The sequence below is a fragment of the Rhipicephalus microplus genome, chromosome 8 (genome assembly GCF_043290135.1).
Source record: "Rhipicephalus microplus isolate Deutch F79 chromosome 8, USDA_Rmic, whole genome shotgun sequence".
In the NCBI taxonomy this organism is placed as follows: domain Eukaryota; kingdom Metazoa; phylum Arthropoda; class Arachnida; order Ixodida; family Ixodidae; genus Rhipicephalus; species Rhipicephalus microplus.
The window spans coordinates 4,346,591-4,374,535 of record NC_134707.1 but is presented as its reverse complement, the minus strand read 5'-3'; the positions used below and the strand labels follow the sequence as shown (position 1 = coordinate 4,374,535).

General features: G+C 46.2%; 1 protein-coding gene across 1 annotated transcript; it reads left to right on the top strand.

Annotated features, from left to right (window-relative positions):
* Window positions 1–27,945, top strand: ple (tyrosine hydroxylase ple). The gene is made up of 13 exons (XM_075870801.1): window positions 1–102; window positions 10,993–11,106; window positions 11,864–11,965; window positions 13,584–13,770; window positions 14,541–14,629; window positions 15,740–15,807; window positions 17,009–17,059; window positions 17,740–17,885; window positions 19,056–19,191; window positions 20,422–20,548; window positions 21,451–21,546; window positions 25,441–25,574; window positions 27,590–27,945. Exons 1-13 carry the CDS (start codon window positions 37–39, stop codon window positions 27,750–27,752), a joined length of 1,479 nt encoding a protein of 492 aa, XP_075726916.1. The 5' UTR covers window positions 1–36; the 3' UTR covers window positions 27,753–27,945.

Sequence of the window (27,945 nt, the reverse complement as noted above, 5' to 3'; positions counted from 1 at the left end):
ACAGGGCCCGCGCATATCGGAACCACCTGTTGCACGATGGCCATGCCCACGTTCGCAGCTGCCAGCAGGGCCCGGTTTGCCATAAAGAGTTACAGCGTAGAGGTAATGTTCCCTTCGTTTTGTCTAATTAATTACTTTGAATACTGCAAGCCCGTACGAGGTGATGATGATACGGGGTGGCTAGTGACTTAGATTGTAATAGACGTTAAAAAAAAAAGTATCCATTAAGCACCTACCTGCCCCGCCGCGGTGGCCTAGTGGCTAAGGTACTCGGCTGCTGACCCGCAGGGCGCGGGTTCGAATCCCGGCTGCGGCGGCTGCATTTCCGATGGAGGCGGAAGTGTTGTAGGCCCGTGTGCTCAGATTTGGGTGCACGTTAAAGAACCCCAGGTGGTCTAAATTTCCGAAGCCCTCCACTACGGCGTCTCTCATAATCATATAGTGGTTTTGGGACGTTAAACCCCACAAATCAATCAATCAATCAATTAAGCACCAACCTCTCTAGGCACCTACATTTCTTAACGTCTGTGCCGTCTTTCACTTCCTATATGTACCGCGCTAGCTAAGTTCATGGATCACTAACTCGTCCTAGCTTTAACACTTCTGATTAATGACGCAAGAGCTAGTCGTGGCCAACGGCCGCCAAGACATCTCTCAGAAGAATGCAAGGATAACGGTACGAAAAAAAAAAAAAACTGGTAATCTCGGCTTCATCTCGAACCTTTGACAATCAAGACACTTGATGGCGCGCACATGTAGTTATTCGCAATGGCGGCAACTTACCACACGTGTACGCACGTTGCTTACGTCACATTGTAGAAGATACCTAACCGAACTGCTCGCGCATTCGTTTTCATTCGTGAACAGGACTCACATGCGGGATACGAAACGTGTTGCGTTTATGCGGCCTTTACTCGTCGTCAGTGTTTAGTTCGTCTTCGCGCATTTTCCCGACCAGATGGGTTTCCGTCCAACTCTCGACTTCTTCCAAGGCGAATTTTAGAGAGTGATGAATGATAGTGTAAGACTGCCATGAATTCTGCGCACTGAAATTGCATAACTCTTATGTATTTAATGAACTAATTACAGCGAAATAAAACGTGTTGGATGAACCAAAACAGAGCTATATTTGAAAGGCTGTAAAATGGTAGAATATGCATACCAAATAGAATTAAATTTGTCCCCGAAGAGGTACAAAACATCGAGAGCGCAATAATAAAACGCAAAAATAGGAACTACAGCTCATTTTTGGTTATTTGGTTATTTGGTTATTTCTCTACTCTTCTTTTCAATTGATGAAAGTCCACCAACGCCACTGAAATCTGGCATGCTAAGTGCGTTCGTTTACATTGTTTGTATATGCTTTGAAGATGTGAAAAAAAAAGAAGTGGACAAGGCAGCGAGGTTGACTTGTTGTTCAGTAATAATTATTAATTTCTGAGGTTTTCAGGCGCACAAACAAGACATGAAAATAAGGCACGTCTTATTTAGCAGGGATTTTTCCAGAATGATTTCTACCACATGGAGTTACAGCACTGAACGTAAATCGTGCGTTACAGAATCCTGCATCATTTCTCTTTCCATTACAATACGACTGGAATCACTAGAATCAAACCCTCATCGTTCGGGTCAGCAAGCGAACATCGTAATCATTGAATTGGTAACCGTGGCAGCAAAGAGTACTGCACTTGTGTCAATTGAATCGGTGTAAGAATGAAAGAATGGTCATTTCTGGGCCCTCAACTCTTTCAGACGCCACATATGAAGAACTCCCTGTAAATGCGTCAAATTTACAGTACCCACTGTCAATTCACTAGACATTGTAGAACAACGACATTGATATCATAATACTCTGGCTTACGTGTTTTATAGCAATTTTCAAATTGTGGATTAAAGTTTAAATGGTGGATTATTCCAATGTGTACGATAAAGTTTAAGGTGGCTTCCGTCATTGAACATTTCGCATATGGCTGGTTTCTGTGTAATGGGTAGCGTGCTTTAAATCACGAGCAGTCGTACGCGTGAAATGTTTTCGAACTTGCTTTGCACTCTCTACGTGGTCTTAGAGGAATACGCGCAGTAACGTGTGTGCCTTTGTCAATGCGTGGCCGACGTTGAACCACGAAGTCGTTATCTCAATCACACGTTATAACGCCCGATGGCAATGCACGCTTGTACCACGCAACATTAGCGCGATGTTTTATCGTGAATACGTGCAGCACGCGTGCGTTTGTAAAGCGTGAAAGTTATTTTCACCGCGTTTCCGAGCGCGACTGCGTGGAAGAACACCTGCTTGCCACGTAAACGAACTGGGTTCAAATATCACTCGAATCCGGATATCTTTATTATTTTATTTATTTGCATATCTCTTGATTTTTGTGTCACTGGCAAGATCATGATTTTTCGCTCACAACCAACGATGCCGACACTTAAATTTCCTCGAAACGAGCTTTTTACCGCTCTCGTTATAAAATATGCTATAGTGTCGTCAGCGAAAATTACTAAGTTGGCATCCGAAGACATGTAGGCATATCATTTATATACAAATACAAACTCAAAGGTCAGAGAAGGCTGCCCTAAGGCACTCCTGAGATAATTTTTTCTGTCTGATACTGCTTCGTTCATGCAGACAAACTGACATCTTTCTGAAATACATATTTTCAGAAGCGTTAAGCATAGTCCATGAATGCCATAATAATCTAGTTTATGAAACAATATTTTATTATTTATGTAGTCAAAGGCTTGCGTAAAATCGACGCGAGCCTTTGACGAAGTTCTCCACGCCATGTTGTCGGGAAGGGTGTTTCAACTCCGCTAACGTGGTCAACTCTTGCCTCCATTTTTACTGGACGAGTAGTGCACATGCTGGAACGCGACATGACACGCCGAGACCCTTAAGTGCTTCGCCCGTAAACGATACGGTGAATCTCGCGCATGTGTGGAACGGCGATAAGCGAAGCTGGTGATGACGCGTCATCGGAACGTCTCGCATCCACTATGATGAAAGCGTCGAGTATCTCTCTGTCGTCGAAACTTCTTCACTTGTTCAGTTTCGTGTGTATCAACGCGCCAGGACTTGCTCTGCCTCAATTTTGTACCCTTGAGGTACATTTTCACGCTCGGCTGCTTCTTCAGCCAACCGCAGCGCCACGGAATAGCCTCGGTAGTCTCGCCACGACACCGCCGTTGACGCTGAAGGCCACAAGCTTCGAAACTTTGTAAACAGCGTAATTTTATGAGTGTGTGTGCCTGGCTGTTTGCACTGTCTTCACTGTTCATCATTGTATATGTCATATTAGTCACTCGGCAGTTAGAGCAGCATGCCAGGCGATTTATTGGTTGATTGGGCCCAAGACGAGTGGCTCAACCCACCATGAGTGATCGACTATGAATCGCGTGGCAGTGGGATTTTGGGGAAAAAATTAGGGAGGTGGAGGAGAATGCCCAGGCTAACCTGTCTTGTATTTCTTTCTTTCTTTCTTTCTTTCTTTCTTTCTTTCTTTCTTTCTTTCTTTCTTTCTTTCTTTCTTTCTTTCTTTCTTTCTTTCTTTCTTTCTTTTCTAGAATGTTCTAGTAACACCTTTTGTTCTTCCTTTCTTTCCTTCTTTCTAGAATGTTCCAGGAACACCTTTTCTTCCTTCATTTCTTTCTTTCCTTCTTTCTAGAATGTTCCAGTCACACCTTTTGTTCTTCCTTTCTTTCTTTCCTTCTTTTTTTCTAAAAAATATCGCAGCCACTTTCATCACTATCCCTATAGCGCGGAGCGTCTACATCGGTAATTGCGCCCAAGTTCAGCGAATAAGGTGCGCGCAGCTTTCGACGGGAAAGGATCAGGAGGGCAGGTCACACCGGGGGCGGCCGTGGCACCGTTGCGCAGCCGCCTGTTGCGCCGGGTTGCTTTTGGGCGATGATGGAGCAGGAGCCGCGGCAGAAAAAGGCACTTTTCTACCATATTCGCACCGGCCATGACGTCCGGCCCTAAAAGCCACACGCACATACAAACAGACGCCAGTGTGAGGAAAGAGTGGACCGCCGCGTAGAGAGGGCGAAATAAGCTTTAGACAGGAAGGAATGAAAGAAAAAAGAACCTGGATCGGAGGGTGTGCAGCCGAGCGTAACCGGAAGGAGCTGCTGGCTTCCGAGTAAGATGGACGGAGCTCGGCTGCTGTCGCAAGCACCGGTGGCCACGGTCATTTCCACCCTCGTGACTGCGACGACGCACTCGCTCGGTCGATCTTCTCTCAGGCAAGGAAGAAAAGGTTGCAGTTTTTGGCAATGGCACCATCGAACTTGTGGGATGTGTGCGCGTCGGGGAGAATAGCGCGTTGCTGGACATGCTGGTGTCTGCTGTGCTGAGATGCTGTAGCGCTGAAGTACAATAGAAGAAACGTAACTGATGAAATAGGCAGGGCTGAAATGTCAGCAGCGACGGCACACACAGATGAAGCGCATTTCATGCGCGATGGTCCAACTAGTCACAGCACAAGGCGATGGAACAGGTGCTGACTGGCGACTTCATTCAGAGAACTCATTATACATGGCGTATATGTATTTTTGGCATTGCACAGACGCATAGTCGACATTGCGTGGGCCACAGGGGCGCATCGGAACAAAAATTTGACGAAACTCCGTTCGGGCGCGTCAACGTTTGGCAGCATTCCGCACAAAGGAGGAACATTTTGATTGTGCCAGTTAAACATCCATTTCATTGTATGGCACGGAACATGGTTTGTTCATATCTTTGTTCCTTCAATAGACCCAGTTGTTAGTGTTCGCTCGCTTGTCTCGCTTTTTTCTTCGTGTGCCTTCCTACTACGCAGTTCAACCAAAATAAAATTTTGTAATAACAGAACCAGAGTCGCAACAAATAAATAAACAGGTATATTGATTGTCTGGTTTCTCTCGAAGCCAGAAACACGGGTGTTGGCTCTGTCCATAGAAAATTCTTAGGGTAAACGCTGTTGCGGTACCAATAATTTGATGTTATGGGCATCACCTTTATAACGGGATGGTGACCTGTTCACTTCTAGCTCCAACACGACTTCACATTGGCAATCGAGCGCTCGAGTTCTGGCGCAGAGTTCGAAAACACGTTTACCTTCATTCCTTCGTTATATCGAGACCCTAACGGCGAGATGAACGGCAATCGGATTCTGGAAAACAAACAGGGTTTTCAATGCATTGACCTTAGACGATCGGAGGGCGAAAGCAATCATCATCATCACCACTGGAGATTGATAAGCCATAATCTCAGCAAGGCCTCTCCAGAATCGTTAAGTTGTGTCAGAATACGATGTACTTTAAAAGAACATAAAAGAATAAAGCAATGTTTTGTTAATAAGTTATCTTTTCACAATTCCAAGATTGCCCCGAGAAGACACCTGGTAAACGAGAAAACGAGCAATTCCTGCACCAAACGCCACGACTTCATAAGTTTTGACAGTGTTAAATAAGGTCTCCGTAGCCGCGAATAGGTAAAAATGAAACTCAATATCTGCCAATGAGACCAGGAACATAACATACCAAGTTTCGAGACATTTCGTTGTACCAATGTCGGTAAAACGCGACAAACACACTTTGAAATTCGCGACGTCACATGCGTAGATTTCGCCGCGAATTATAAAACAATAACGTGACCTTGATTTTTCGCTCTAATAACGAACTAATGATGACAAGATCATCGACATTAGAGTTCTCAGAGCACACTTTATCAATCTAAACCAATTGTTTCACTTTATATGGGCAAGCTCCTGTAAAGCGTGCTCTGCCTCAAGTATATCATACGTGCGAAAAAACAAACTTGCTGAACGCGTGTAACGGGAAAAACAATCGTGACGAGTGAACAGGAACGGTCAAATCGGCATGGACATCTCCATCCTCCTCTTTCTCACACTCTGTTGCGCTCCCATAACACGTGTGCCGACATCTTCGGCGTGACATGCACTAACGTTGATGGGCGAGGGAATGAGCACGCAGAAGAAACAAAAGTTTTCCTCTTCGAGAGAATTTTTTTTAGCGGTGCGGAATTCGAACCGGCGTGCCTACTGTCCGAAGGCGAACATCGTAATCACTCAACTATTTTTCATCGCCGGTTTCTTAACACATCACATGCATCAATAGCGGACGCTTCTGACAATAGTGAACACAACTGCCAAAGCGAAGACAGTCAACCAACATGTCAGTTCCAGGAACACTAGCAGAGGATAACATTGCCTGGCATTTCCTGGCAACGAGAGAGAGAGAGATACACAAAGAAAAAAAAGCAGAAACAATAGAGAGATGACATAAAAAAGAAAATTAGAGAAAGAAGGAAGGCCGCCCAGCTGCGCACATTTCAATCTTGACAGCTCTTATGCGAAGCTGATACAATATTTTTAACGTAAATATTATAATAGGGCTAGAAAATTAGGCTTTCTCGTGACTTCTTTTCTAAGCAAAAAAAAAGAAAGAAAAAAAACAGATATAGACGAGACAAGTAACAGGTCGAAGATGCTGTGAAGGTGTATCTTTTAGTTTAGATTTCTAGTATAAAATACGATAAGGCACTTATGAACTTGCAAAGGCTGTTATTTCATTACCACGACAGCATTATACTCGCTATCGGCTTATCGTAACGCCGACACACAGTGCCTCGGTCTTTTTTTTTTTTTTTTGTCCAAGCCGAGAGTTTGCAAAGCAGACTGCGAGGAGAACGGTGCGCTGCTGACCCTCGGCGGCAGAAAGTCCACGACGGTAATGTAGGAGCGTGCTCTCTGAGACGGCAGCGTCACAATTGAGCACCCCCATTGCGAGGCTGGGAACAAAGGCTCCCCGTTGAAGCGAGACCTCCCCCCTTTGTGCTCGCTTCCGGAGACTCAAATTAGGCGCCGCTCCGATGAGCCCTGGCCCGAAAAAGCAGCGGGCTGCGATTCCGTCCAAGGTCGCTTACTCGTTGGTGCTGGACCTCGCTACCTTTTATCGTCTTTATCAAAATGAAAGCCTTCGATGCCCCATGAAACGCGAAAATTGGCCACCGGCGACTTCGAGATGAGCCGAAACTTGACGATACAACGCGACACCGGCTTTGGCAACAACACGACCAATGAAAAAAAAAGAGCAATAAAAGTCGGTCAAAAGTCAGGGAATTTGTGAGTGCAGCCAGCATAACAAAGGTCACGCGACCTCAGTATAACATAAAGAAAGGGAAAATAGACAACCACCCGTTTGTAGCACGAGGTCATAAGAAATCCATGCGGATTTCTCAGAAAAAAAAAGCTTCTTAGTTGCCGAGAAATTCGTCCTGGTCCAGAGGCATTGGTATGGAAAGGCGCTGGTCCCGGGTTAGCACCCCGGATGAGGACGAATTTTTCGGCAACTAAAACGCTTTTATTCCTGAGAAATCCGTTTGGATTTCATTGTGGCTTCGTGTTACAAACGGGTGGTTGTCTATTTCCCTTTACTAATCCTTCCGCCACCTTGCGGGTGTCCGCAGAACTCCTTTGCACATATATCTTGACGCCACTGTTTGACGTCTCACACCACCAAAATTTGTGATGTCACGATTACGTGGCACATGATGTCGCATGATGCCATCATCGCATTAAATTATTATTTTTTAGACAACACGTAATTTACACGACTGTCATGGCACTGAAACTAATGTCGAAGAAACACGCCACACAAATTCTAGCGCCGTAGTTACTATTTAACTACGGCTATAATACGTAGAAGAAGTCTTTAGTAGTTCAAAACTTCAATCAAATTTTTTTAAAGCTTTTTTTTTCTCTTGTGCAGCGGAGATTCTTAAACTGCAGGCACAGACGCTGCATTATACTGAGTTCGGGTGGTTCGACATGGCTGGTACGTGGTGTACGTACGGAAATACCATACCGTAGTGATCGGGAATTCGCATTTTATTATCTGCAAGATCTAAATTAGCCACTCATATCAAGTGAGCACGTTACTGAGCACATCTATAGCAAGATGAGAGGCAAGAAGGTTTCTGGATCATGGTGAAGTTAACATGAAATGCGGTAGCATCCCATAGTGCAAACCGTACCATAACGCTAGGTAATGCAGTGTCATTTATGGTATACAGGATTATCTTTCCATTTTAGGCATGCCAAGATTTCATAAGCTTTTAGCTGCGTGACTTACTCGATGCGTGCTAAAATTAATGATGGTACTATAGCGGGTAATATTTGTCTTGCAGATTACAAAGTGAAATAAAGCGACGTCCCGATCACAATAATGCGCTATATCCGTTCTTATCGGACGGTAAATCGGTACAGCTAAAATAAACTGTTTTCCCGAAGACTGCCGAAAGAAGGTATCAGATTGTTTAGAGAACAGTTTATGAGTCTAAACAAATCCATTGTTTCACTTCACTGTCCCTTTTTCAGTGACCCATATCACATACGGGCAGTGAAGCATCTGTAAAGCGTGCTCTGCCTCAAGTAGACTGCACGTGCGGAGAAAACAACTTGCTGAGCATGTATATTGGGAAAAACAACTGTTCAATCCGGGACGACTGGCGGAGCCGTGGCGATCCGCCCTTCTCAGCCCACGTGCAGTGAACCAAATCTGGGCTGTCCAGCGAACTAGGGGGGGAGGGGGGGTATCGCTGAGGACATCGCACGATGCTCTGCGGACGACAGCATCTGGAGGCCCAGCCCGGGCCAGTAATTCCTCGTTGGATCCTTAATAAAGTATATTACCTACCTACATAGAAAAAGCTCTTTCGTACAAGAATAAGAAAAAAACTTAACAGAACTGTCAGGTGCGGTTGAATACAATTATTTTAAATTCCACCAATTACGTTTTAGTGACTTATCATATTTAGACGACATAAGGAATTTGATAATAGCCTGCGTGTTTCGCTAGGCGTGTTCGTCTTGAACAAGTTTTAGATGCAAAACAGCTCTTTGGCTATCCTGTGTAACGCTGTCCCTTCCTCCACACCACGCTCTCCTGTCCGCAGTTGTTGGGGCGGTGCCAAGTAGGTCACTCCTTCCCTCGCAGTGTGCGCGCGTTGACTTTACTCTCTCCCTAGCCTGTCGCCGCTCGGCACGTGTAATCTCTCTCTCTTCACTCTCTCCACTGCTCGCAACGCTCGAGCCCACTCCTCACGTGAGCATCATCTCGCCCGCACCACCTCTCGCCATCTGTCGGCGTGAAGCCACGGGCCGGTGGGTGGGCTCGAGAATGTCGCGAGGGATGGACATCGCGCCGCTTCCTGTCGCGAGATCGCGTCGACGGGTGGGACACCGTCGCGGCATGCTTCTCGCAAGTGTGCGCGTACCTTTCCCGGCTGTCGCAGGCGTTGCGAGGCTTAGCGAAGCCGATCGCGTTCGCAAATGGCGACGCTAACACCGACGAGGCGCGAGCCAGGGAAGCCGAACGCAAGCATCGGCAGTGGAAGACCAGTGACACCGACGAGGTGCGAGTCAAGAACACCGATCGCATTCGAGAACACAGACGGCGCGCGAGTAACACTGACGATACGCGAGCCAAGGAAGGCAAGCGCAAGCGTGTTCAACGCGTCCTGCTTCTCGTGTCTTTGCGTTTCAAACAAAACGTTCACTCGAATAAACGCTTCGCCAGTGGCCTTCCCTGTTCAACAAGTTCTCATCTCATACATATTTTATTTATCTATTTATTTATTCATTCATTCACTTATTTATTTATTTATCTTTTGTTTGTTCATTTATTTATTTATGCTGTAGCCGTATTAGGGGCCATAGCAGGAATGGCAAAAAATGTTAACAAATTGTCCAAATGGCAAAGCGTGTACAATGAAAGATTGAAGGAATTGGGGGCCAGTTTTTTTTTTTGTTACGCAGTAGCAGAATCTAATTAGATCAACGAACAACAATATCAAGGGAGGCGTAACAGATATAAAGTTGTATTTTTTTTCGCTGCAGAGGGAATTAGAACATCAATGAAAAAAAGTAATGTCTATCAAAAATCAACTTGTCGATTGTAGAGACCGAACATCAAACCCTAGAATAGCACGTCGAGTATTTGACTGTTAGTCATAAGCAGCATACGTATTCATTTAAATCTACCCCTGAATTTAGATCACGCGGACTTTGGTGCCTGCGACCACGCGGTAGCTTTTTTTTAGTGCTTGACAGTACAACGAAAGTATGTTAGCAGGGGGTAAGTAACGCTGATTCTGCGTTGGCGTGGTGCAGTGAGCATGCGTTTGTTTACGCAGTGCTGCAGTTGTTGAGGCGAACACCAAACCTCCTACAAAAATTTTTATAATAGCAATAAAAGCGAGACATTGACCACAAAAAAGAGCACGGAAAAAACGTTTCGGCTCCCCTGACAGGAGCCTTGTTCACAAAAATTCATTGTGAAAAGGCTGCCGTCAGGGGAACCGAAACGTATTTTTCATGGTCGGTGTCTTTTTTTGAATTTCATCATGCGTCTTCCAGGCCTGACGCACTCCCATAAAAAAACCTAGACTGCCATGCAAATGTCTTGCGCTGGTTGCTGAGCTATTACACTGTATAAAGTGTCACGAGACCTGGGAACGAAGGTGTCCCGTCGAGCAGAATATAAATTATGGGTAGAACTACTGTTGTGAGGACTTGAACAATCATCATCGTTCTTTAAATAATTGGTAGTGTTTTACGTCCCCAAAACCACGATATGACTATGATAGGCGCCGTAAAGGAGGATTTCGAAATCTCGACTACACGGGGTTGTTTAACGTGCCCGAGTACTTTAAGGCTAAGATCACGGGCCTCAAGCATTTTCGCTTGACGCCTTTCATATGAATTTCATCACTAGTGGTAAAAAAAATCTCATATTGGACAGTGTTGGCCATAGATAGAACACACGCGCATTGGATGAACAACTACGGCGTCAACGGTTTTTTTTTTTTTTTGTAGCGGACGTTGTAGGAAACTTAGGTGCGCAACCCCTACTAGAAGCTTGATGGATTCCGCTTGTGCCACCACTTGTTTTGTTGAGTGTGGTTGAGTGTTTGCGGTGGTGTCGCAGCATGGCTACCCGTCTCGGCGTCGTTCGCTGCTGGACGATGCCAAGTTCGAGACGCAGAAACGCCGAGAGGCCCAGAAGTTGCGATCGCAGGACGAAGAGGCCCTGCTGGAAGACGTGAGTATACACATGCCGTACGAAGAATCCTTGCACTGAGTCAACGCTGTACACCGTGGCTCATGTTTCTCTATTAGAGGGAGCCCATTATTTCACCTCAGCTTCAGACGCGCGGATTGCGACAAATAACAAGCGTCTCAGTTGACGCAGAAATGAATGCAGAAAGATGGCGCGGTATTTCCGCTTGTTAAAGTCATCAGCCTTCATATTTATTGCAAATTTGCATGACCATAATCCTGCGCTTTTAACATTGTCAGCACATGCTTGATGAGCTGTCTGCGATTGAGATTGTTGTTTCTATTCAGCACATGTGATGTTACTGAATATAAGGCATAGATAAATTACACGTAAATGCATGTAAAAATATGTGTAGACTCCACCCGCGGTAACTAGCATGACCACCCCGTACGTATTAAGCCTTGCCCTTAGATGAATCCCTCATAAGTTAGGTACTGTAGTTCATCATATTCACCTTTACATATAAATCATCGTGATCATCATCATCGCTTGTATCCTCGGGTGTTTGGCTGGCGCATATACCACCCCCTGTGGGCACGACAATGTACGTAGTACCATGCGCAAGGCACACAACAGAAACGTGTCTGCAGCAGAAATTTCCTTCAACACGCGACGCATATCCCAGGAGCATGTTTAGTGCAGTCATTGTGAAGCTAGTTTCTCTGGAGGTTTCGGCCCTTTCGACGCAAGTGCTGCAGCTTGAAATGCCCACGGCGATGCGACCGCCGTGGGAGCGCAGATCTTGTCTTCGGGTGGCGTGGCGGAGGACATGACCATCAGCGTGGTGTTCGGGCTGAAAAAGGGCGTCCAGGATCTGGCAACCATCCTCAAGGAGGTCGAGGTACGTCACCACGTATGCTCCTTCGCCGTGACAACGTACATACTTTTTCCCCCAATACCATGCATCGCCTTGTGCCTTCCTAAGTGTAATACGATCACCTCACTTTATCGGACTGTCGCCAGAATATAAATTTGACATAAGCAAAACGATAGACCGCAAAGACGTAGCAAAAAGCTGAAAAGTTCTGAACTTGCCCAATGATGTTTATTCAGATCAAATAAAAGTTCATTTTTCGTACTGTCGTCCAGAAGAAATGACAGAAAAAAAAAGGCTGTGTTTTAAAACAGCTTCACTAGTTCTCAGGCCCAACAAAGAAGCATATAAATAAAAAGCAGGAGCCGTAGCAGCACCGCGGTAAACATGGCGATAAAAGGGCGTGCATATTGTAGTTGCGATTTAATATAGATATTAAAAACAAAATTATTACGCTATGTCGAAAACCAACACAATGACGCGACCACCATCCGGAAACAAAATACAAGTCAAGTAATAAGTTACTTAAAAAAGGATATAAACTACAAAATTATACAGTATATAGATCATAATGGCAAAAGTACCTACATGCAATCGAAAAAAGGAAATATACAACTGAATGTTTTATTTTGTGACAGAAAAAGTATGTAACTGAGCGTGCTATTGCTTTAAATGTGAAGTGTTACACATTTGCAAATAATTCATGGATGTCGTGAGTAAATAGTTATGTGAAGGTGAATCTATTTTTTATTTATATATATAATTTTATTTGGGCAGCCGTATCTAACAAATGACAACTAGATCGATAACTATTTTATTGTAATATGAGATGTAGCGAAATCAGATTAGCTAAAGTAGGCTCGAGAAGTGTGCGTTGCTCCATCCTAAATACATCGATCGCGTTTTCTTCCACTCTCTTATACACTATCACACACTGACATGTCTGCGGTGCTGGTCTATAGACTATTATATGGATGCGTGTCAGTGCCGCCATACTTGGCTGTTAACCTTTGTGTTTTGCATATTTAACAACGAAGGTGACCGTAGACGCACGCATACGCGTGAAAGCGGTCGAGTTGATGCATACGATGTTTCACAACCTTGCTAATTCGCTTCGCGATATACCAAAACAAGACAACATCGACTTAACATGCCAATATTAACCAGAAAAACATCCGCTTGGCTACCCTACACGGAGGAATTAGGCAAGGGAACAAGAAAGATGCGAAAGAGGGAAGACAGAGAAAATAAATAGGGGAGAGACAGACAGTAAATTCACTGCAGCATGTAGAACTCCTTCGCAAGTCAGATGTATTCACACAAAGCGGTCTTCCTCAAGAAACACAAGAGGGCCTTCAGTGCCTTGTGGGCTGTAGAGGGATGTGGATGGTACTGCTATAGTACTTTTATAGTGAGGGATGTGGATGATGCTGTTACAGGTGCTGTTATAGAAAGAAGGCCGATCATCCAGTCACCGCAATGCGTTGGCAGGTACTTGTCTCCCTGAGGCAAACCGAGGACAGTGGTACAGCGGGCGTTTGATATTTTCGTTGGTGCCGCAAACATCGCGTGCCGAATTGCCGCATGTCTTACGGAACATAGTCCATAGCCGAGGTCGTACACCGACGAGACGATGTCCGTGCAGGCCTGCGGCGGACGCGTGTCCCACCTCGAGACCCGCACGGGCCGGACGGCCGAGGCCCCGCTGGAGGCGTTCGCGTCCCTCCGTGGCATGGCGCGGGACGGCCTGCTGCGACTCGGCAAGACCCTGGCCCTCGGCGGCCTCGGAGACATGCGCGTCGTCAAGGACGTCGGATCCGCGCTCGCAGGAGGTGCAGGGCAGGCGACACACTCTTTACATCGTACTCCGGTCTCTTATGATGGCCACCCACCGAATCGCGGTGTTCGGGGAAACATTGCAGTGGGGGGCCTATTGTGTCTGCACAAATACGGACTGTGGAAAAAAAATATTTCATTGCGAAGTAGATGTCGTCGGCTATAAACCCCGCCCACTACCGGCAACCGCCATTTTGATATGACACGTGTGACGTCACGTGCTTCATAGAGCAGGGCCAACGTCTTCTACGTAAGTTTCGGTCATTGCAAATCGTTCATTTTTCACTGTAGAACCGAACAAAGCTCTAATTGAACTCACAGCTGACCCTGAAACAATATCGTACGCCAGAATAGAGACAATTGCAAAACAGGTGGTTTATTACGTCACGGTTTCCTAGTGCACCACTGTCGTCAGACTCTCTAGTTGCTATAAAAATACTCGCTATGAATTAGGTTCTCGACCAAATGCACGGAAACTTCGTCAGTTTGTTTGTGAATTATTAAGGATTAAGCCACACAACACACACTATTAGTAATAAATGTACGTCATAGCCCCTTTACAATTTCAAGCCTATGGTTGGACGGACGTCATGGCAGTGTAAAACAAGAAGGACATGTCTTCCCGTCAATAACAGCACCCGAGGCCAAGAACTAGGCCTATATTAGTCATTCTTCAGTCATTTCATCCACTTGCTCGCCCGCGCATAGTTCATCCATGCAATCAGTCAACTGCGGTTGGCTAACAGACATTTGGTGTGTGTCGCAGACATCTGGTTCCCGCTGCACATAACCGACCTGGACTTCTGCACTCACGTGCTGACCAAGTTTGAGCCGGACCTGGACAGCGATCACCCGGTGAGGCTTGCTCCCTTGCAATACTAAAGCGTATCTACGGACTTGACCAGCGGAAAGGACGACACGAAAGACGCACGTACTAGTAGAAACAGTGCTGAACTGCCAAGTGAGCTTTGTTCAATAAAGGAGCTTTTTTTAATTCCATAGCGTCACTCATGATTGCCGTTAAGAAACTGGACGATCAAGTTCAGCCAATTATGAGAACAAACATGTCTGGTATCTCTTAACAAAAAAAAAAAGAAAAAAACGTGCCCGTCATTTTTCCTGCTGGCCACCTTCGCAAATGTCGCAACAACTTGCGCAGGCAAAAATACTCTATGAAGTTACGTTTCCTACACTCGAGTTCTTTAGCCAAGTCGGGTTGCTAAACTTTGCGGCAAAATATACCCAATGCATGCAATGAACAAATAAGAAAAAAGACAGAAAGCACCAATTTTGAGTGCTTTCGTAGAAATGAGGCCGTCGCAGCATAAATTGGGACCCGCGTCCCTCATCCTCGCAACAGAGCATATAACCACTAGGAAACCGCAGCGGGATTTGTGTGCAAAACTTAGGCCACTCCAAAGGTTTTCACTGTGCACCTGACTCGTGTTGAGGCAGGCTCTTTTTACAAATTATTAAAATCAAATCTTTGTAGAAAAACGTTGATATCTGAAAACGGAAGGATGGATAAGGGAACAAACAAGAGTTGCAGATAATCTAGTTGGCATCAAGCGAGAAAAAAATTGGCCTACGTTGGCCACGTATTGCATTGGACGAACAACTGGTGAACAGTAAGCGCCACAGAATGCTTACCAAGCAATGAGGAACGCAGTCGGGGAAGGCAAAGAGTTATTATTGATTGATTTATTTAATTTAATTTATGAGATTTGCAGGGATAATATAGAATCAGTTCGCAAAGTATAGAGTTAAATGAGATAACTGAGAGAGTCCGTCGTCTTGAAGTGAAGTGAAATAAACTGAAAATGATGATGACGGTGATGATGAGGCTGTCGACATGGCGCTGGAGCGGTCGGCTGTGCGATGTCCCCTGTGCGAAGGCGCCCTCCATTCACAACGCTTGCCTCGCTACCGCAAGTGACTGAGTTTGTGAGGTGCGTTCTATTGCAGGGATTCTCGGACCCGGCGTACAGGCAGCGCCGCAAGGAGATCGCCCAGATTGCCTTCGACTACAAGCAGTAAGTATTCTCCACCGTTGCAAAACACGCTGTAAAGATGTATGGCTGAACAATGAACGTATGGCAGCTCAGGTAGTGTGTACACCCACGTATTGCTGTTTGCATAGTTCCCACCACTGTGTTAAAGAAAAAAAAAAAAGCGTCGATGACTATACAGTGCCCGAGGTAAGCAAGCAGGGTTCCCCGGCACGACAGGAATCTTTTCAGGGAGATTCGCGAACTCTTGTGTTGCGATATGTGCGCCGCCTTTTACTGCACTTTATCGACTGCCTGCTTGTTACGGCAGTTCAGATGCGTGTCGTCTGCAGCGAGTTCAGTCGAAATGTTTACCATATATCGGATAAGCGATGCCGCGCCGGCGAGGCGCAGAGAGAGGAGCATTAGCTCGTGCAGCTCCGGTGTCAGCCGTATGCATCCGAAATGCTTTTAGGTATGTTTAGTTAAATATTACGATTTATAATTGTTTACTTCAATCAATCAATTTATTTGGGATTCATTACTGCAAGATAATGAACACCAGGAGAAGAACAATAAGCTGCTATTCAGCAGCTTGACAAAAGGCCCTAATTTCTGACAGAAAAAAAAAAACCTACATTCACCTAAACACCTCTAATTCTACATTTCTACTAAACATTTTTGGTTATATCTAGTACAGTAGTTAACAAGAATAAAGACATACATCAAAATCAATACACGACAATAATAAAATAAACGGTTTGCTTGAGCAAACAAAACAAAAAAAAAACATAAAACAGTGCATAACGGAAGCGGTAATAACGTATAAAAATGCGCAGATTATTTCACACAAATGAAATGTGCAAAGTTTGTATGCGCAATGAAGACTAATATGCATCGTATATAAGCATCTTAGCTATACTGATAGAAATATGACGCATCTATATTTTAAAGGAAAAAAAACTAAAAAACTGAGAAGCCTGTATGACAGACATATGGTTTGATAGCAATAACATTACGCACACTTCTGCTTATTATGTTACTTTAGAGTTTCTTCACAAACTTTAACTTGCGTTTGAGCAATGCTAGCCCTACTATCGCCAGTAATTAGCGGTTCACGCCACTCACCACCAATCACCCCTTGCACGCACACCTTTTGCAAAGTATGTGCATATGTACACGCACGCACATATATACACGAGAAGGGGTGGAGCCCCATGCTTTACGCTCTGCTCAAACTTCGCAGGGGACAGCCCATACCAAGGATCGAATACACGCCGGAAGAAGTTCACACCTGGTGAGTTGGCGAGGATGAATCGACGAGCGAGTACCGGCAGCAGTGCCTAATCGCTGCGGCGTTTTAAAGCGATGCTACTGGCGTATTTCCATACCTATTTTAAAACTTTATATGCGGTTTTCCTCTGAGAACTGTTGTCATCAACATACACTCGAATTTGGAAAAAAAAGTAAGATCAAGGGCACAATCGAGGTGACATTCGCACATAGTGTTGATGTATCATTTTCTGGTCTCCATTCAACCACTTACTATGATGACAAGTAACCGATATAGCGTGAATGATAAGTTCTAACTGAATCTCAGCGTGTGTGTCTTGTGCAAGGAGGCTTTCCTTAGTTGGGCTCCAAGCGGAAGCATGAATTGTTTGAAACAGCGTGCACCCAAAACGGCGTGACAGGAGGGGCATGCTGATAAAGGAAGGGAGCTAGCTGTGACACCACCATCTTAATCTATTGCGATACGAATTTGTTTTCTGCAACTTTCTCGCAATGTCAGGGTTAATTTGGGACAGAATAAAAAGTGGCAAACCATCTTTTTTTTTTTTGCTTCTTCGGGTCTGAAGAAGCAACATGTGACACTAAGATGACCGCTACGAGTCACCAGTACGCGCAGCGCGAGATGTGCATTGGCGAAAACGTCTACTCCGCGATATACACGTTTCATCGTTGCGTGCGTCGCAGGGGCGTCGTGTATCGTGGTATGCGCGAACTGGTCCCGACGCACGCCTGCCAGGAGTTCGCCGACGCCCTGGTGAGGCTGGAGAGGGAGCTGCACTACGGTCCCGACGCCATCCCGCAACTCGACGACGTGTCGAACTTCCTCAAACGCAAGTAGCACATTCCACTACACGCACTCCGTCACTAATGCAATATTATGATCATAATCATCAGCCTGACTACGCCCACTGTAGGGTAAAGCGCCTCCCATATATTTGCTACAAATTGTGGCAAGGGAGTTATATGCAGTGAAATAGTTTTATAAAGTGTAGTAAGAGGGCACGCTGGAGGGGTAAATACGTAAGGCGGCCTTACTCATTTATTCACGAACCGCTTAAATAGTACTAACAACGAAGTAGATTTAAAATTATTAGAGTTGATTCGAATTTATACGTATTTCTCAGAAATTCGCTAAGCTCCTTGGTTGACTAAAAGTTCGCCCTTGTCCCTCCATTGCTTGAGCTAACCTTGAGCTTAAACCAATTTTATTTTCGTTGCTTTGATACACCTTAAGTAGACATATCTTAGACAACTATGCAACTACGTTGCGCAATTCTGTATACCTTTCAATATCTATTGCTCTATTGCCGCTTATTATCGCGCGTTTGACATCTGGTCCATGCATGCCTCCACAGTTGTCATCAACTTGCCTCGTCAAACAGCGTCCACCGTCAACGGAGCAAGATTGGCACAAGTGACCGGATTGCGACACGCCGTGCTGTTTTTTCTAAGCACGCCGATATAGAGCGTACCAAGCACATTCCATTATCCGAAACAGGGGTGGCCGGCAGAAATTTCTACAAGCAGCTCTTTTGGAGCAACTTCGATAAACATATTGTGGCTTGCAAATGCAAGAAAAAAAAAGCGTTATGTGCATAGCCACACCTGCCGATAAGCACTGCACTAGCGTTTTCGATGAGCCAACACCAAGATGGCCTGTTTTCCGCCGGTATACCCCGGCCACCCCTGCTTTGAAAAATGAAATGCGCTTGCTAATCTGGCTGTAGGCGTGCTCGTGAACAACATCACCGCGCGTCGCAATCGCACATCGACCCGTTACCGGTCGATGTGCTATATACGAAGCGAAAGTTGGGCCGTTCATGAAGTAAAAACAGCTGAAAAATAGAGACAATGACTGAGAACGAGACAGAATTCATCGCCCTGCCGGCTCTTCCTCAGTCCTTGTCTCCATATTCACGCTGTTTTTACTTCCCAAGCGTCCTATATACTGTTTTCGTCGAGACTGCACCACATCCCTCCCTTCTCGAACGCGCATGCAGGTCGCAGCGGCTTCACCCTGCGTCCTGCCTCGGGCCTGCTGACGGCGCGCGACTTCCTGGCGTCGCTGGCCTTCCGCGTGTTCCAGTGCACGCAGTACATGCGCCACGGCTCGGCACCGCACCACTCGCCCGAGCCGTACGTGACAGCATATTGGGGACAGTGCATGCATGGGCACGCCACTGGTGTAAACCGTGGCAACTAGTGCAATCCGTCGCACTAATTGAATTCAGAGGAACTAAAGTCTAGAATGTTCCACCACTAGAGTTTAAAACCGCACGGAACTTCAAGCAGCCCAGTATAAGTTCTTTTTATTGAGTACCAGGATATCAAACAAACTTGTAAGGATACCTATAGGTGTACATTATAAAAAAAAAACTTTGTTTATGAAAAGTACCATGTTTTTTTTTTAGTTTTAATGTTACTGAATACCATTCTGTTAAAACTCTACAACGGACCTGCGTTTCACCTTTAACACCGGACCGGAAGCTAGCCTTCCCTGGCTATCGGTCCTGATAATTCTATGCGTGTGAAGTAAAATAAAGTACTTGACTCGATCCACTTCAATACCCGTGCATTTGGGCCGAAAAAATGGCGTTAGCTTATTAATGCCTTCAGATTTAATGCCATTTGCACGAAGTGTCACGCGCAAAACTAAAATGGCATCCGCCTAATGCCACTCGTAATCTAATGCCTTCGCTGTAACTCACTCGACGGATAAATGCGTACTCTCGAAGCCAAAGCTTGCTCAGTGCAGCACGCACAAAACATTTGAGAAAGAATCTATCATGTCAAAATAATTCATAGATGACTTTTCACACGCATAGCACGTTATTTGCCAGTTGCACTATAGCAAAATTCACTCCAAAATTGCAACGTCTTCGGCGTGACAGGCGCCACATTAGAGTCCAGGCTTCGTATTCAACACGCAAAGGACGAAGCTGCTGTGGTCAGTTACGATGTTGTAAGAGACCGGCACAAACTGAGGCTAATGGCACCATAATGTGCTTGCTTTTATGTTTCGCTATTCGTGAACGAGGAGTAGAATCGTGAAAAAATGCGCGCTTATATTTTATTATTAGCCTAAAATTGCTAATTTCAAAAGCCACATTGACATCACTGACAGTGAAATGCGATTAAATATATACGTGTAGCTCGGTCAGTCAATGTGCCATCCAGGAACTTAGTGTCTTGTCCCCAGAATTTCGTTTCTTGTGCTCGTGTGACGCGACTTATAAACGGTGTAAGAAGTTGACGGCGTAGCACCTGTTCTTCTCGTTCATATGTGACATTACCCGAACATTATGTATTCGACCCGCAGTCGTCGTGAAACCCCCTGTTCCTTCCAAATGTATCCCGAATGCGCAGGGACTGCGTCCATGAGCTGATCGGCCACGTGCCTATGTTTGCCGACCCGGGTTTCGCCCAGTTCTCCCAGGACATCGGCCTCGCCTCGCTCGGAATCGCCGACGAGGACATCGAGAAACTGGCCACGGTTCGCGAAGAATTCTCTCTCGAATAATCGCGCTCTATACGATGCCTCGTTTTGATGAAGGCTGCACGAGGAGTCAGATGACAATCCTGTAATGCCCGTGCTGCCCTTACTTATCCTTGCGAAGACGAAATGTGAAAATTGCTGGGACCAAACTTGCTATCTTCTAATAACGCGTCCGATGCTCTACAAACTGAGATGGTGCGGCGATGCATACCACCGTCCACTTTACGGGGCATAATACGTAATTTTAAGCCCGGGATCATTAGGCAGCACCACTAATAGCCATAACGGCGAGTGTGTTCCACAGTTTGGTGTTCCACACTTGCCATCACGGCTACTAGCAGCGTTGACTAACACTCGCAGATTTCAAATGCACATTTTATTTATTTATTTTTATTTATTCGAGTACCTACAGCGCCCAATTTGGGCATCACAGTAGGGGGGAGGAGACATAAAACTTGAAATTGATACAGGGTATGAATACCGATAACAAAACAAGTAAGCATGCTCAGCTTATACAGTGTGTACACATTCTCGGGAACACGAGGCAATCAAGGAAAAGTAAAACACAAACAGAAATGCGGACAGAAATTGGCATCTTTCATTTCAACAAAAATTGTGCCCATATACCCTACACCCTATATTTGACGGGGGTATGACCGCCGCTGTGGCTCACTTGCTGAGCATCGGACGCGTTATTCGAAGGTGGCAAGTGTCCACTTTTATGTCTTCACAATTGCATTACAATCGCTACTAATAGCATCCCACGTACTCTCGTTTGGCATCATTGTCTGTTGGTTCTTACTAACATTGTGTCTAACAAAGAAAGACAAGTCCTTCCACTTTCGTTCATTCAACTATAGTAGAGTGCTCTAGGGAAGCCCCTCTGTATGTCTCTGCAGCTCTACTGGTTCACGGTTGAGTTCGGGCTTTGCAAGCAAGCGGGCGAGATCCGGGCGTACGGTGCTGGTTTGCTCTCATCAGTTGGAGAACTCAAGGTGAGAGGCGACTTCAATTCCGTCATTGTGACCCCCATTCCTCGCAGGGTGAACTTTTCACAGGTCAATAAGAGGTCGCCTTACGTTTCAAAAAAAAAAAAAAAAACCGCACAAATACTGACTTGACGGAAAGTTTCTCTCTTTGTTGGTGCGACTTGAGTTACTGCTTATGCTTCTTTGTGCATGCGCCCGAATAGACACCACCTCTTTGAGGAGCAAGGCATTTCATAGGGTCCAGGCTTGTCCATTGTCCGTACTCACGGTGACGATTACGCTGATGATGATGCAAAGGACCCACTATATACCACGATGACGACGCTGATGACGACAAAGAATAAATGCGTTCTAGACCACAGATTCCCTTTTTTGCCACGGTTGAAAACGAACGTGAACGCGCGCGAAGGGCAACGCCGACAAAAAACGAGCCTGGAGATGAGAGCTCAGGGCGCAGCGGCAAAACAGCAACACCGATAACTAGCTGATACCTCGTAGTTGAGGGCGAGAGAAACGGTGGCTTAACGAAAAAAAATGTATATATTGTACTGACACGTTGTCGCTCACATGCGCGAGTGGGCTATGTCACGGGTGATTTAGGACGAGAGTGATCTTCAGTGATTCGCCCACTCGGCACGATTCGTTTCACGGAGAAGATTGCATTATTATGGTGTCATGTTTCAAAGAAAACCAGAAACGAGTTTACGCCAGCTACGTACTAGCGATGCGGTCGCAGGCTGAGGTGGTGACCTAACCATCCTCCTCGGCCTCACTGCCCTTTCCCAGCCGCACGACTTTGCTATGCTAGGGGCAGACGAACTGCTTTCTGTGGCGCATACCCACGCAGTCTGACACGGACGATCCGGGAGCTTTGCAAAGCTTAAACAAGGTGAGCGCAAAAGGCCGCGGCAGTGTTTTCGCTGCGCCAGCCTCTTTACCGCTCAGATGTTGCAAGATTATGAAAACATGCCGACAAGATTGCTGGCCATTGTCCCCACGCTGCATTGTGTCCGGAGACCTTGACTCCGTAGGAGTATGTGCACTCTGCGAAGCGCACGCTCGAACCGAACCGTATGAGAGGAGCACAACAATCGGACGTCGTAGACCTTGCGAATTGAAAAGGCAAACAGCCAGCGCGTGCTCCTGCCAAATCTGAACAAAGTGGAAACGTCACTAGGCTGTTTGTATTCATTTTGTATAGCTTGAAAGCCTGCGTAAAATTCTCTGTCTTAACAAACACATTTCTCTCTCTCTCTCTCTCGAGACTCATAACAAAGGTAACCGAAGAACATGTACAACCAAATAAAGAATAATAGAATAAGAGCGATGAGTTATTACGTGTATAGTGAACGGCATTGCACACAACCAAAAAAAAAAAAGCAGGTCAACAAAGATCGCGGCACACGAGTTCGGCGACTGATGTGTATCTTTTGATCAATAAGTTATGACGCTTCCAGTTTAGCTGATTACTTTCTTGTTCACAGCGGCACGCGTAAACTTGTAGTTCGAGTGGATGCCTGTAGCTGTGCACGAAAGCTCTGGCTTTACGAAAAGTACTTTTTCTATTTTACGAATCTTCATTTCATGTGGTCGTTTTTTTCTATCGGTTATACAAAAACAGACAGCCTAGATAGCTGGCACATATTCATTCGTAAAAAAAACAGGGCATTCGAACACGGACAAAAGAAGCAAGTCGGGACACCCCAACCGTCGACTATCAACTGAAGAGACGCACAATCTGGAACACGTGAGATCTGCATGAAAGAACTGTTAAGGTATTTGATTTCATCTTTATGCAAGTTAATCGATGGATTACACAGGCATGCGCTACCACTATCATCGATATCATCATCAGCAGCAGCAACAGCAGTCTTAATACGTCTACTGCAGGACAAAGGCCTCTCCCATGTTCTACCAGTCAACTCGGTCATGTGCTTGCTGTTGCCACTTTATACCGACAAAATTTCTAATGTCATGTGCCAGCCTAACCTTCTGCCTCCCCCTAACCCGCTTGCCTTCTCTTGGAATCCAGTCTGCGATATTTAACGGCCAGTGGTTATCTTGCCTTCGCGCTATGTGCCCTGCCCATGACCATTTCTTCTTCTTGATTTAGACTGTGATGTCCTTAACACCCGTTTGTTCCCTGACCCAGTCTGCTTTATTCTTGTCCCTTGGGGTTAGACCTAAAAATTTCCTTTCCATCTCTCGCTATGTTGTCCACAATTTAAGCTGAACCCTCTTTGTAAGCCTCCAGGTTTCTGCTCCGTAAGTAATTACCGGTAAGATGCAGCTGTTATATACCTTCATCTTGAGTAATAGTGGCAATGTACCATTCATGTTTTGAGAGTGCTTGTTGAATGTGCTCCACACTATTCTTGTTATTTTAATCTCGTGGTTCGACTCCGCGGTCACTACCCAACTTCAAGTTGTGGGAATTGAGGCTGGCCCGCTGCCTTTGCGCGGGCTTTCCCGCCTTTTCTGCCATTCTCATGTCCCGACATGTCTGCCCTCCTTTGCCGTCAGCCGCGCTGGGAAGGGCGGAGTGACGTTTAACTCTCTCACCCGGTAGCGGATGGTGACTGTGGCGCCGCGCGCGGGGACCCCCGAGAGGTTTTTCGCGCGCTGCGTCGGGAGCGGTGAGTACAGTCCGGGACTTCAAACGGTGAGCCACGCATTCTTTTCCGTCCGTCGAGTCCCGTCGCTCGGGGCTCGTCGGACTTCGCTGACGGCGCCTCGCGCCCGATGCGAACGCTCACCTTTTTGTTGCCCCGCTGCGTACTCACGGCCGAAGGGCGGTACGGTGTCCTAGTGCGTGGCCTCGCTACGCCGACCCGTCTCCCTTCGAAGCCAACGCGAGCGCCTTTGCCCTCGCTCGAGCAACCGGGCCTTTGCTCCGGTGTCTCCGTGGATCAGCTTTACCGCGGAGACGTGCTCGTGGCACCCCTGTGTAGTACTTTGTGCCCGTGGCGTGGATAAGCCTACTTGCTTTCCCGCCGCGCCTATTTGCAACGGGCTGTACTGCGTTTGGTGTTGCCACAATAAAGTGTTGCGACTTGAGCAGTATCGTGTTTCCCGCCACGGCGACGGTTAACGCGTGCCCTGCGGCTCGCTAAGACCGGACCCACGCTGGTGGCCGTACTCCTTCGGGATACGTGTACACCACAAAGTGCACTGCTAACCATTTCTTCGTTCCAACGCAGGTACAAAACTGCGCGTTCATCGAACATTGGCGTGTAGTTACATTCTCTACAATGTAAAGAAAGATTAGAACGGTGAGCCTCGGGTAAACGATCTTTTTGTGATGGCCCTAAGAATTCAGGGTGCCAAGCTTCTTTGTTAGTTTTTTTTGTATTGTCCCCACGTCCGTTTGTTCACGAGCGTTTCACGAGGAAAGTGCAAGCAATCTCAAGAACTCCGTAAGGTGCTTGGGTACCCAGCACAAACTCTGTAGTAATCTAGGTTATAAAAAAACCAATGCCAGGATTGAATGAAATACAGAACGACTTCTTGGTACATTGATGAGCATGCTAATAGCGTGCATAAGAGAGATACCCTCGCATTGCAGCTCCTGTGGTTGTGCACCATGCTTTGCACTGATTCTGGGCAAAAGCAGCAAACAAACAGCTAGAGGGTGGTTGAAAGCAGTATATATAAATACAAATGCAATGGACTGATGTGTCAGTGATACGTACTCAACTTTGTGTTCCTTAACAATGCGCCTTCTCAATTACATGTTATCTCGACCATGTCGCTCCACGTCACGGTGACTATTCACGCATGCACGGGATTTTTTTTTGTTGGCTTCTCAGAGTGTGATTAAACAGTTTGTAGTCGGCGCATCCCTTTCTTCTCTTTTAAACAACGAATTCCTCAGCAACGAATTCCTGTCAACGCTCGCAGCACGCGCTGTCGGGCAAGCCGGCCATCCTCCCTTTCCAGCCGGAGACGACGGCGGTGCAGAAGTACCAGGACCTCGAGTACCAGGACACCTACTTCCTGGCAGAGAGCTTCCACGACGCCAGAGAAAAACTGAGGTTCGTAGTGCCAGCAATGGTTTCTAATGACGTTTATACAGCACAATGAGAGATTAAAACATTTCCTGTATTTCGGTGGAACGAACATTTGCCATTCCTTCATTTATCCTAAAATAATAAAAGTGGTTCTTGTCGTCTCACTTTCTAATTCGGAATACCACTGCCGCCCGGGCCCGGCTCTAACCACACTGTTGTTGCAATAGAGGTCAGGGGAAAAAATCAAAAAAAAGAAAAAAAAAAGGCTGCAGTGCGCGCCGACGATAAACTGACGTTTTTCGGAGCGGAGGTCTTCATGCTTTCTGTTGCACCTTGTAGTGCGAACAGGAATCGTCACCATCATGATCTAGTATGTGTTCGCTTTTCAACTGTTGCTTCACTCCCGCAACAAAAGTTACGCCACAAAATACAAAAAGCCGAGTTTTTTACGTGACTAAATATGATGTGACATCCCGCGACATCCAGTCGAGTAAAAATCACGTAACATCGTGTCAAGCGACTGAAATAGCGCAACATCACGTAAATAGAGCTAGTCGCGCGACATGTCCCTGTCATAAAAACTTAGCAGCTAGATACGTGACTAAAATAACATCAGGCAACCGGTAGTGACGTGACATGTATAATCTAGCTAACTCTAGCCGCACTTAGTACTACTAGCAGAAGCTTAATATCTCCAGCAAAAGCTTCGCTGTAGGTCGAATACTAGCTGCACTGATGGTTACAGTTGTGCGCCACTAGTGCCAGCTGCGCACTTTTTTCTTATACTAATCGAAACAAGCCATTTGAACGGCGCCATGTTTCCCCCGACGCGTGCTTATAGAGTACACATTGACAGAAGTTGGTTAAAAGATGAAAGCATGTAACCATGAGAAAGCGTCGAAGTTTCTCCTGAAAGTGCCCTCGCCAAAACACTTGCCTCACTCTCTGTTCGACGACTTTTGAAGGAGCGGCAAGAGTCGGCAGATGAAGCTGGGGCACGAAAGGAACCGCATTTATTCGCATTCTAGCTGCGCTATAGTTATCAGCAACACTTGAGAAGTGGGCTCGTTGGTGAGTCATGTGGAAATTGGTTGTAGCGACCTCGACACCAGAATGGATACAAACACACGCACAGCTGCGTGTGTTGTCTTCTTTCTGGTGTGTCGAGGTCGCGCTGCAACCAATTATTTCTGGCTATCAACGTCTTGTGTTGACTAAATGATGTCTAATTTTAGCTATGATGAGAGCTAGTTTGGAGAAATTATGGCTAATATTTACCAAATATGGCTCAATGAAAGTGTTTGGTAAATGACGCCAGAGTTCGTTGGCTGCTGTCGGCTGATGTAGGCTGTACGACACTGAAGCTAGGGGTTGGTGACACGTATTTATCGCAGAATTTTGTGATTTGAAAAAATGCGAAGACACCAGGGACACGCCAACGAAAGAGGCCAATGATACATGGGCGGAACGCACTCCCATGAGGGGCGGTATACGCCCTGGAGATAAATATGTAGTTAAAGCTACACCTTTAAAGGGACCTCAAACAACCTCTGAAATTATAAAAACAAAGGGCGTTATGATTTTGTAGCACTTGCCGTTTTTCGGCCCGATTCATGACTTCAGCAGTTGGTTCACGAGACCTCACGAGGAAATAAGCTCTACTCTAGGGGAAACCATATGCGAGTTGTCTCCTATAGGAGATGATTCTCAATAGAGACTCCTTTACCACGAACTCGCACGCCCTTTAAACCATCTCTCGCGTGACTATCGTGCGTGATCGAGTAATCTCACTCAGCTATGCGCTGTTTCGACTGCGCAAGCGCGCATACAGTAGCGTGTGGCCAAGAAGCACGAAATTCTGACAGGTTCAACTCTCAGTGCTGTCATTGTCCCCGCGTCCTATTGAAAGATGAGTGACGGGGAGGTGACAGTTCGCCTGTAGGAATTGTACACCGGGAGTATAGTTTACGCGCGAAAGAAACGCGCGCTCGTGCTGGTGTTCATTTCGTTTTGCTTGCGCGACATTCTCGGTGGCGCAGGCAGTACGTGGCCCGTGCCAACTTCCGGCCTTTCGAGGTGAGCTACGATCCCCACCGGCAGTGCGTGATGGTGCTGGACACGCCCAAGAAGCTGCTCGGCGTCGTCGACTCGCTGCGATCCGAGATACAGGCCCTGACCAGCGCCCTCGGAAAGATGAAGTAGCGAGCTGCGACGCCAACTATACGTCTGCAATGTTTCACGTTACACCCATCACTCCTGAGCCCGACTGCAGTTCTGGCGTTATTGCTCAGATTGAGGAATGTGCCCTGCATCCCCAGAGCTTCTCTACTGCTTTCTGTTCTACTCTGGATCCCACGACATTTTGTTTTGCGACTACTAAAGTGTTCACCTTCTC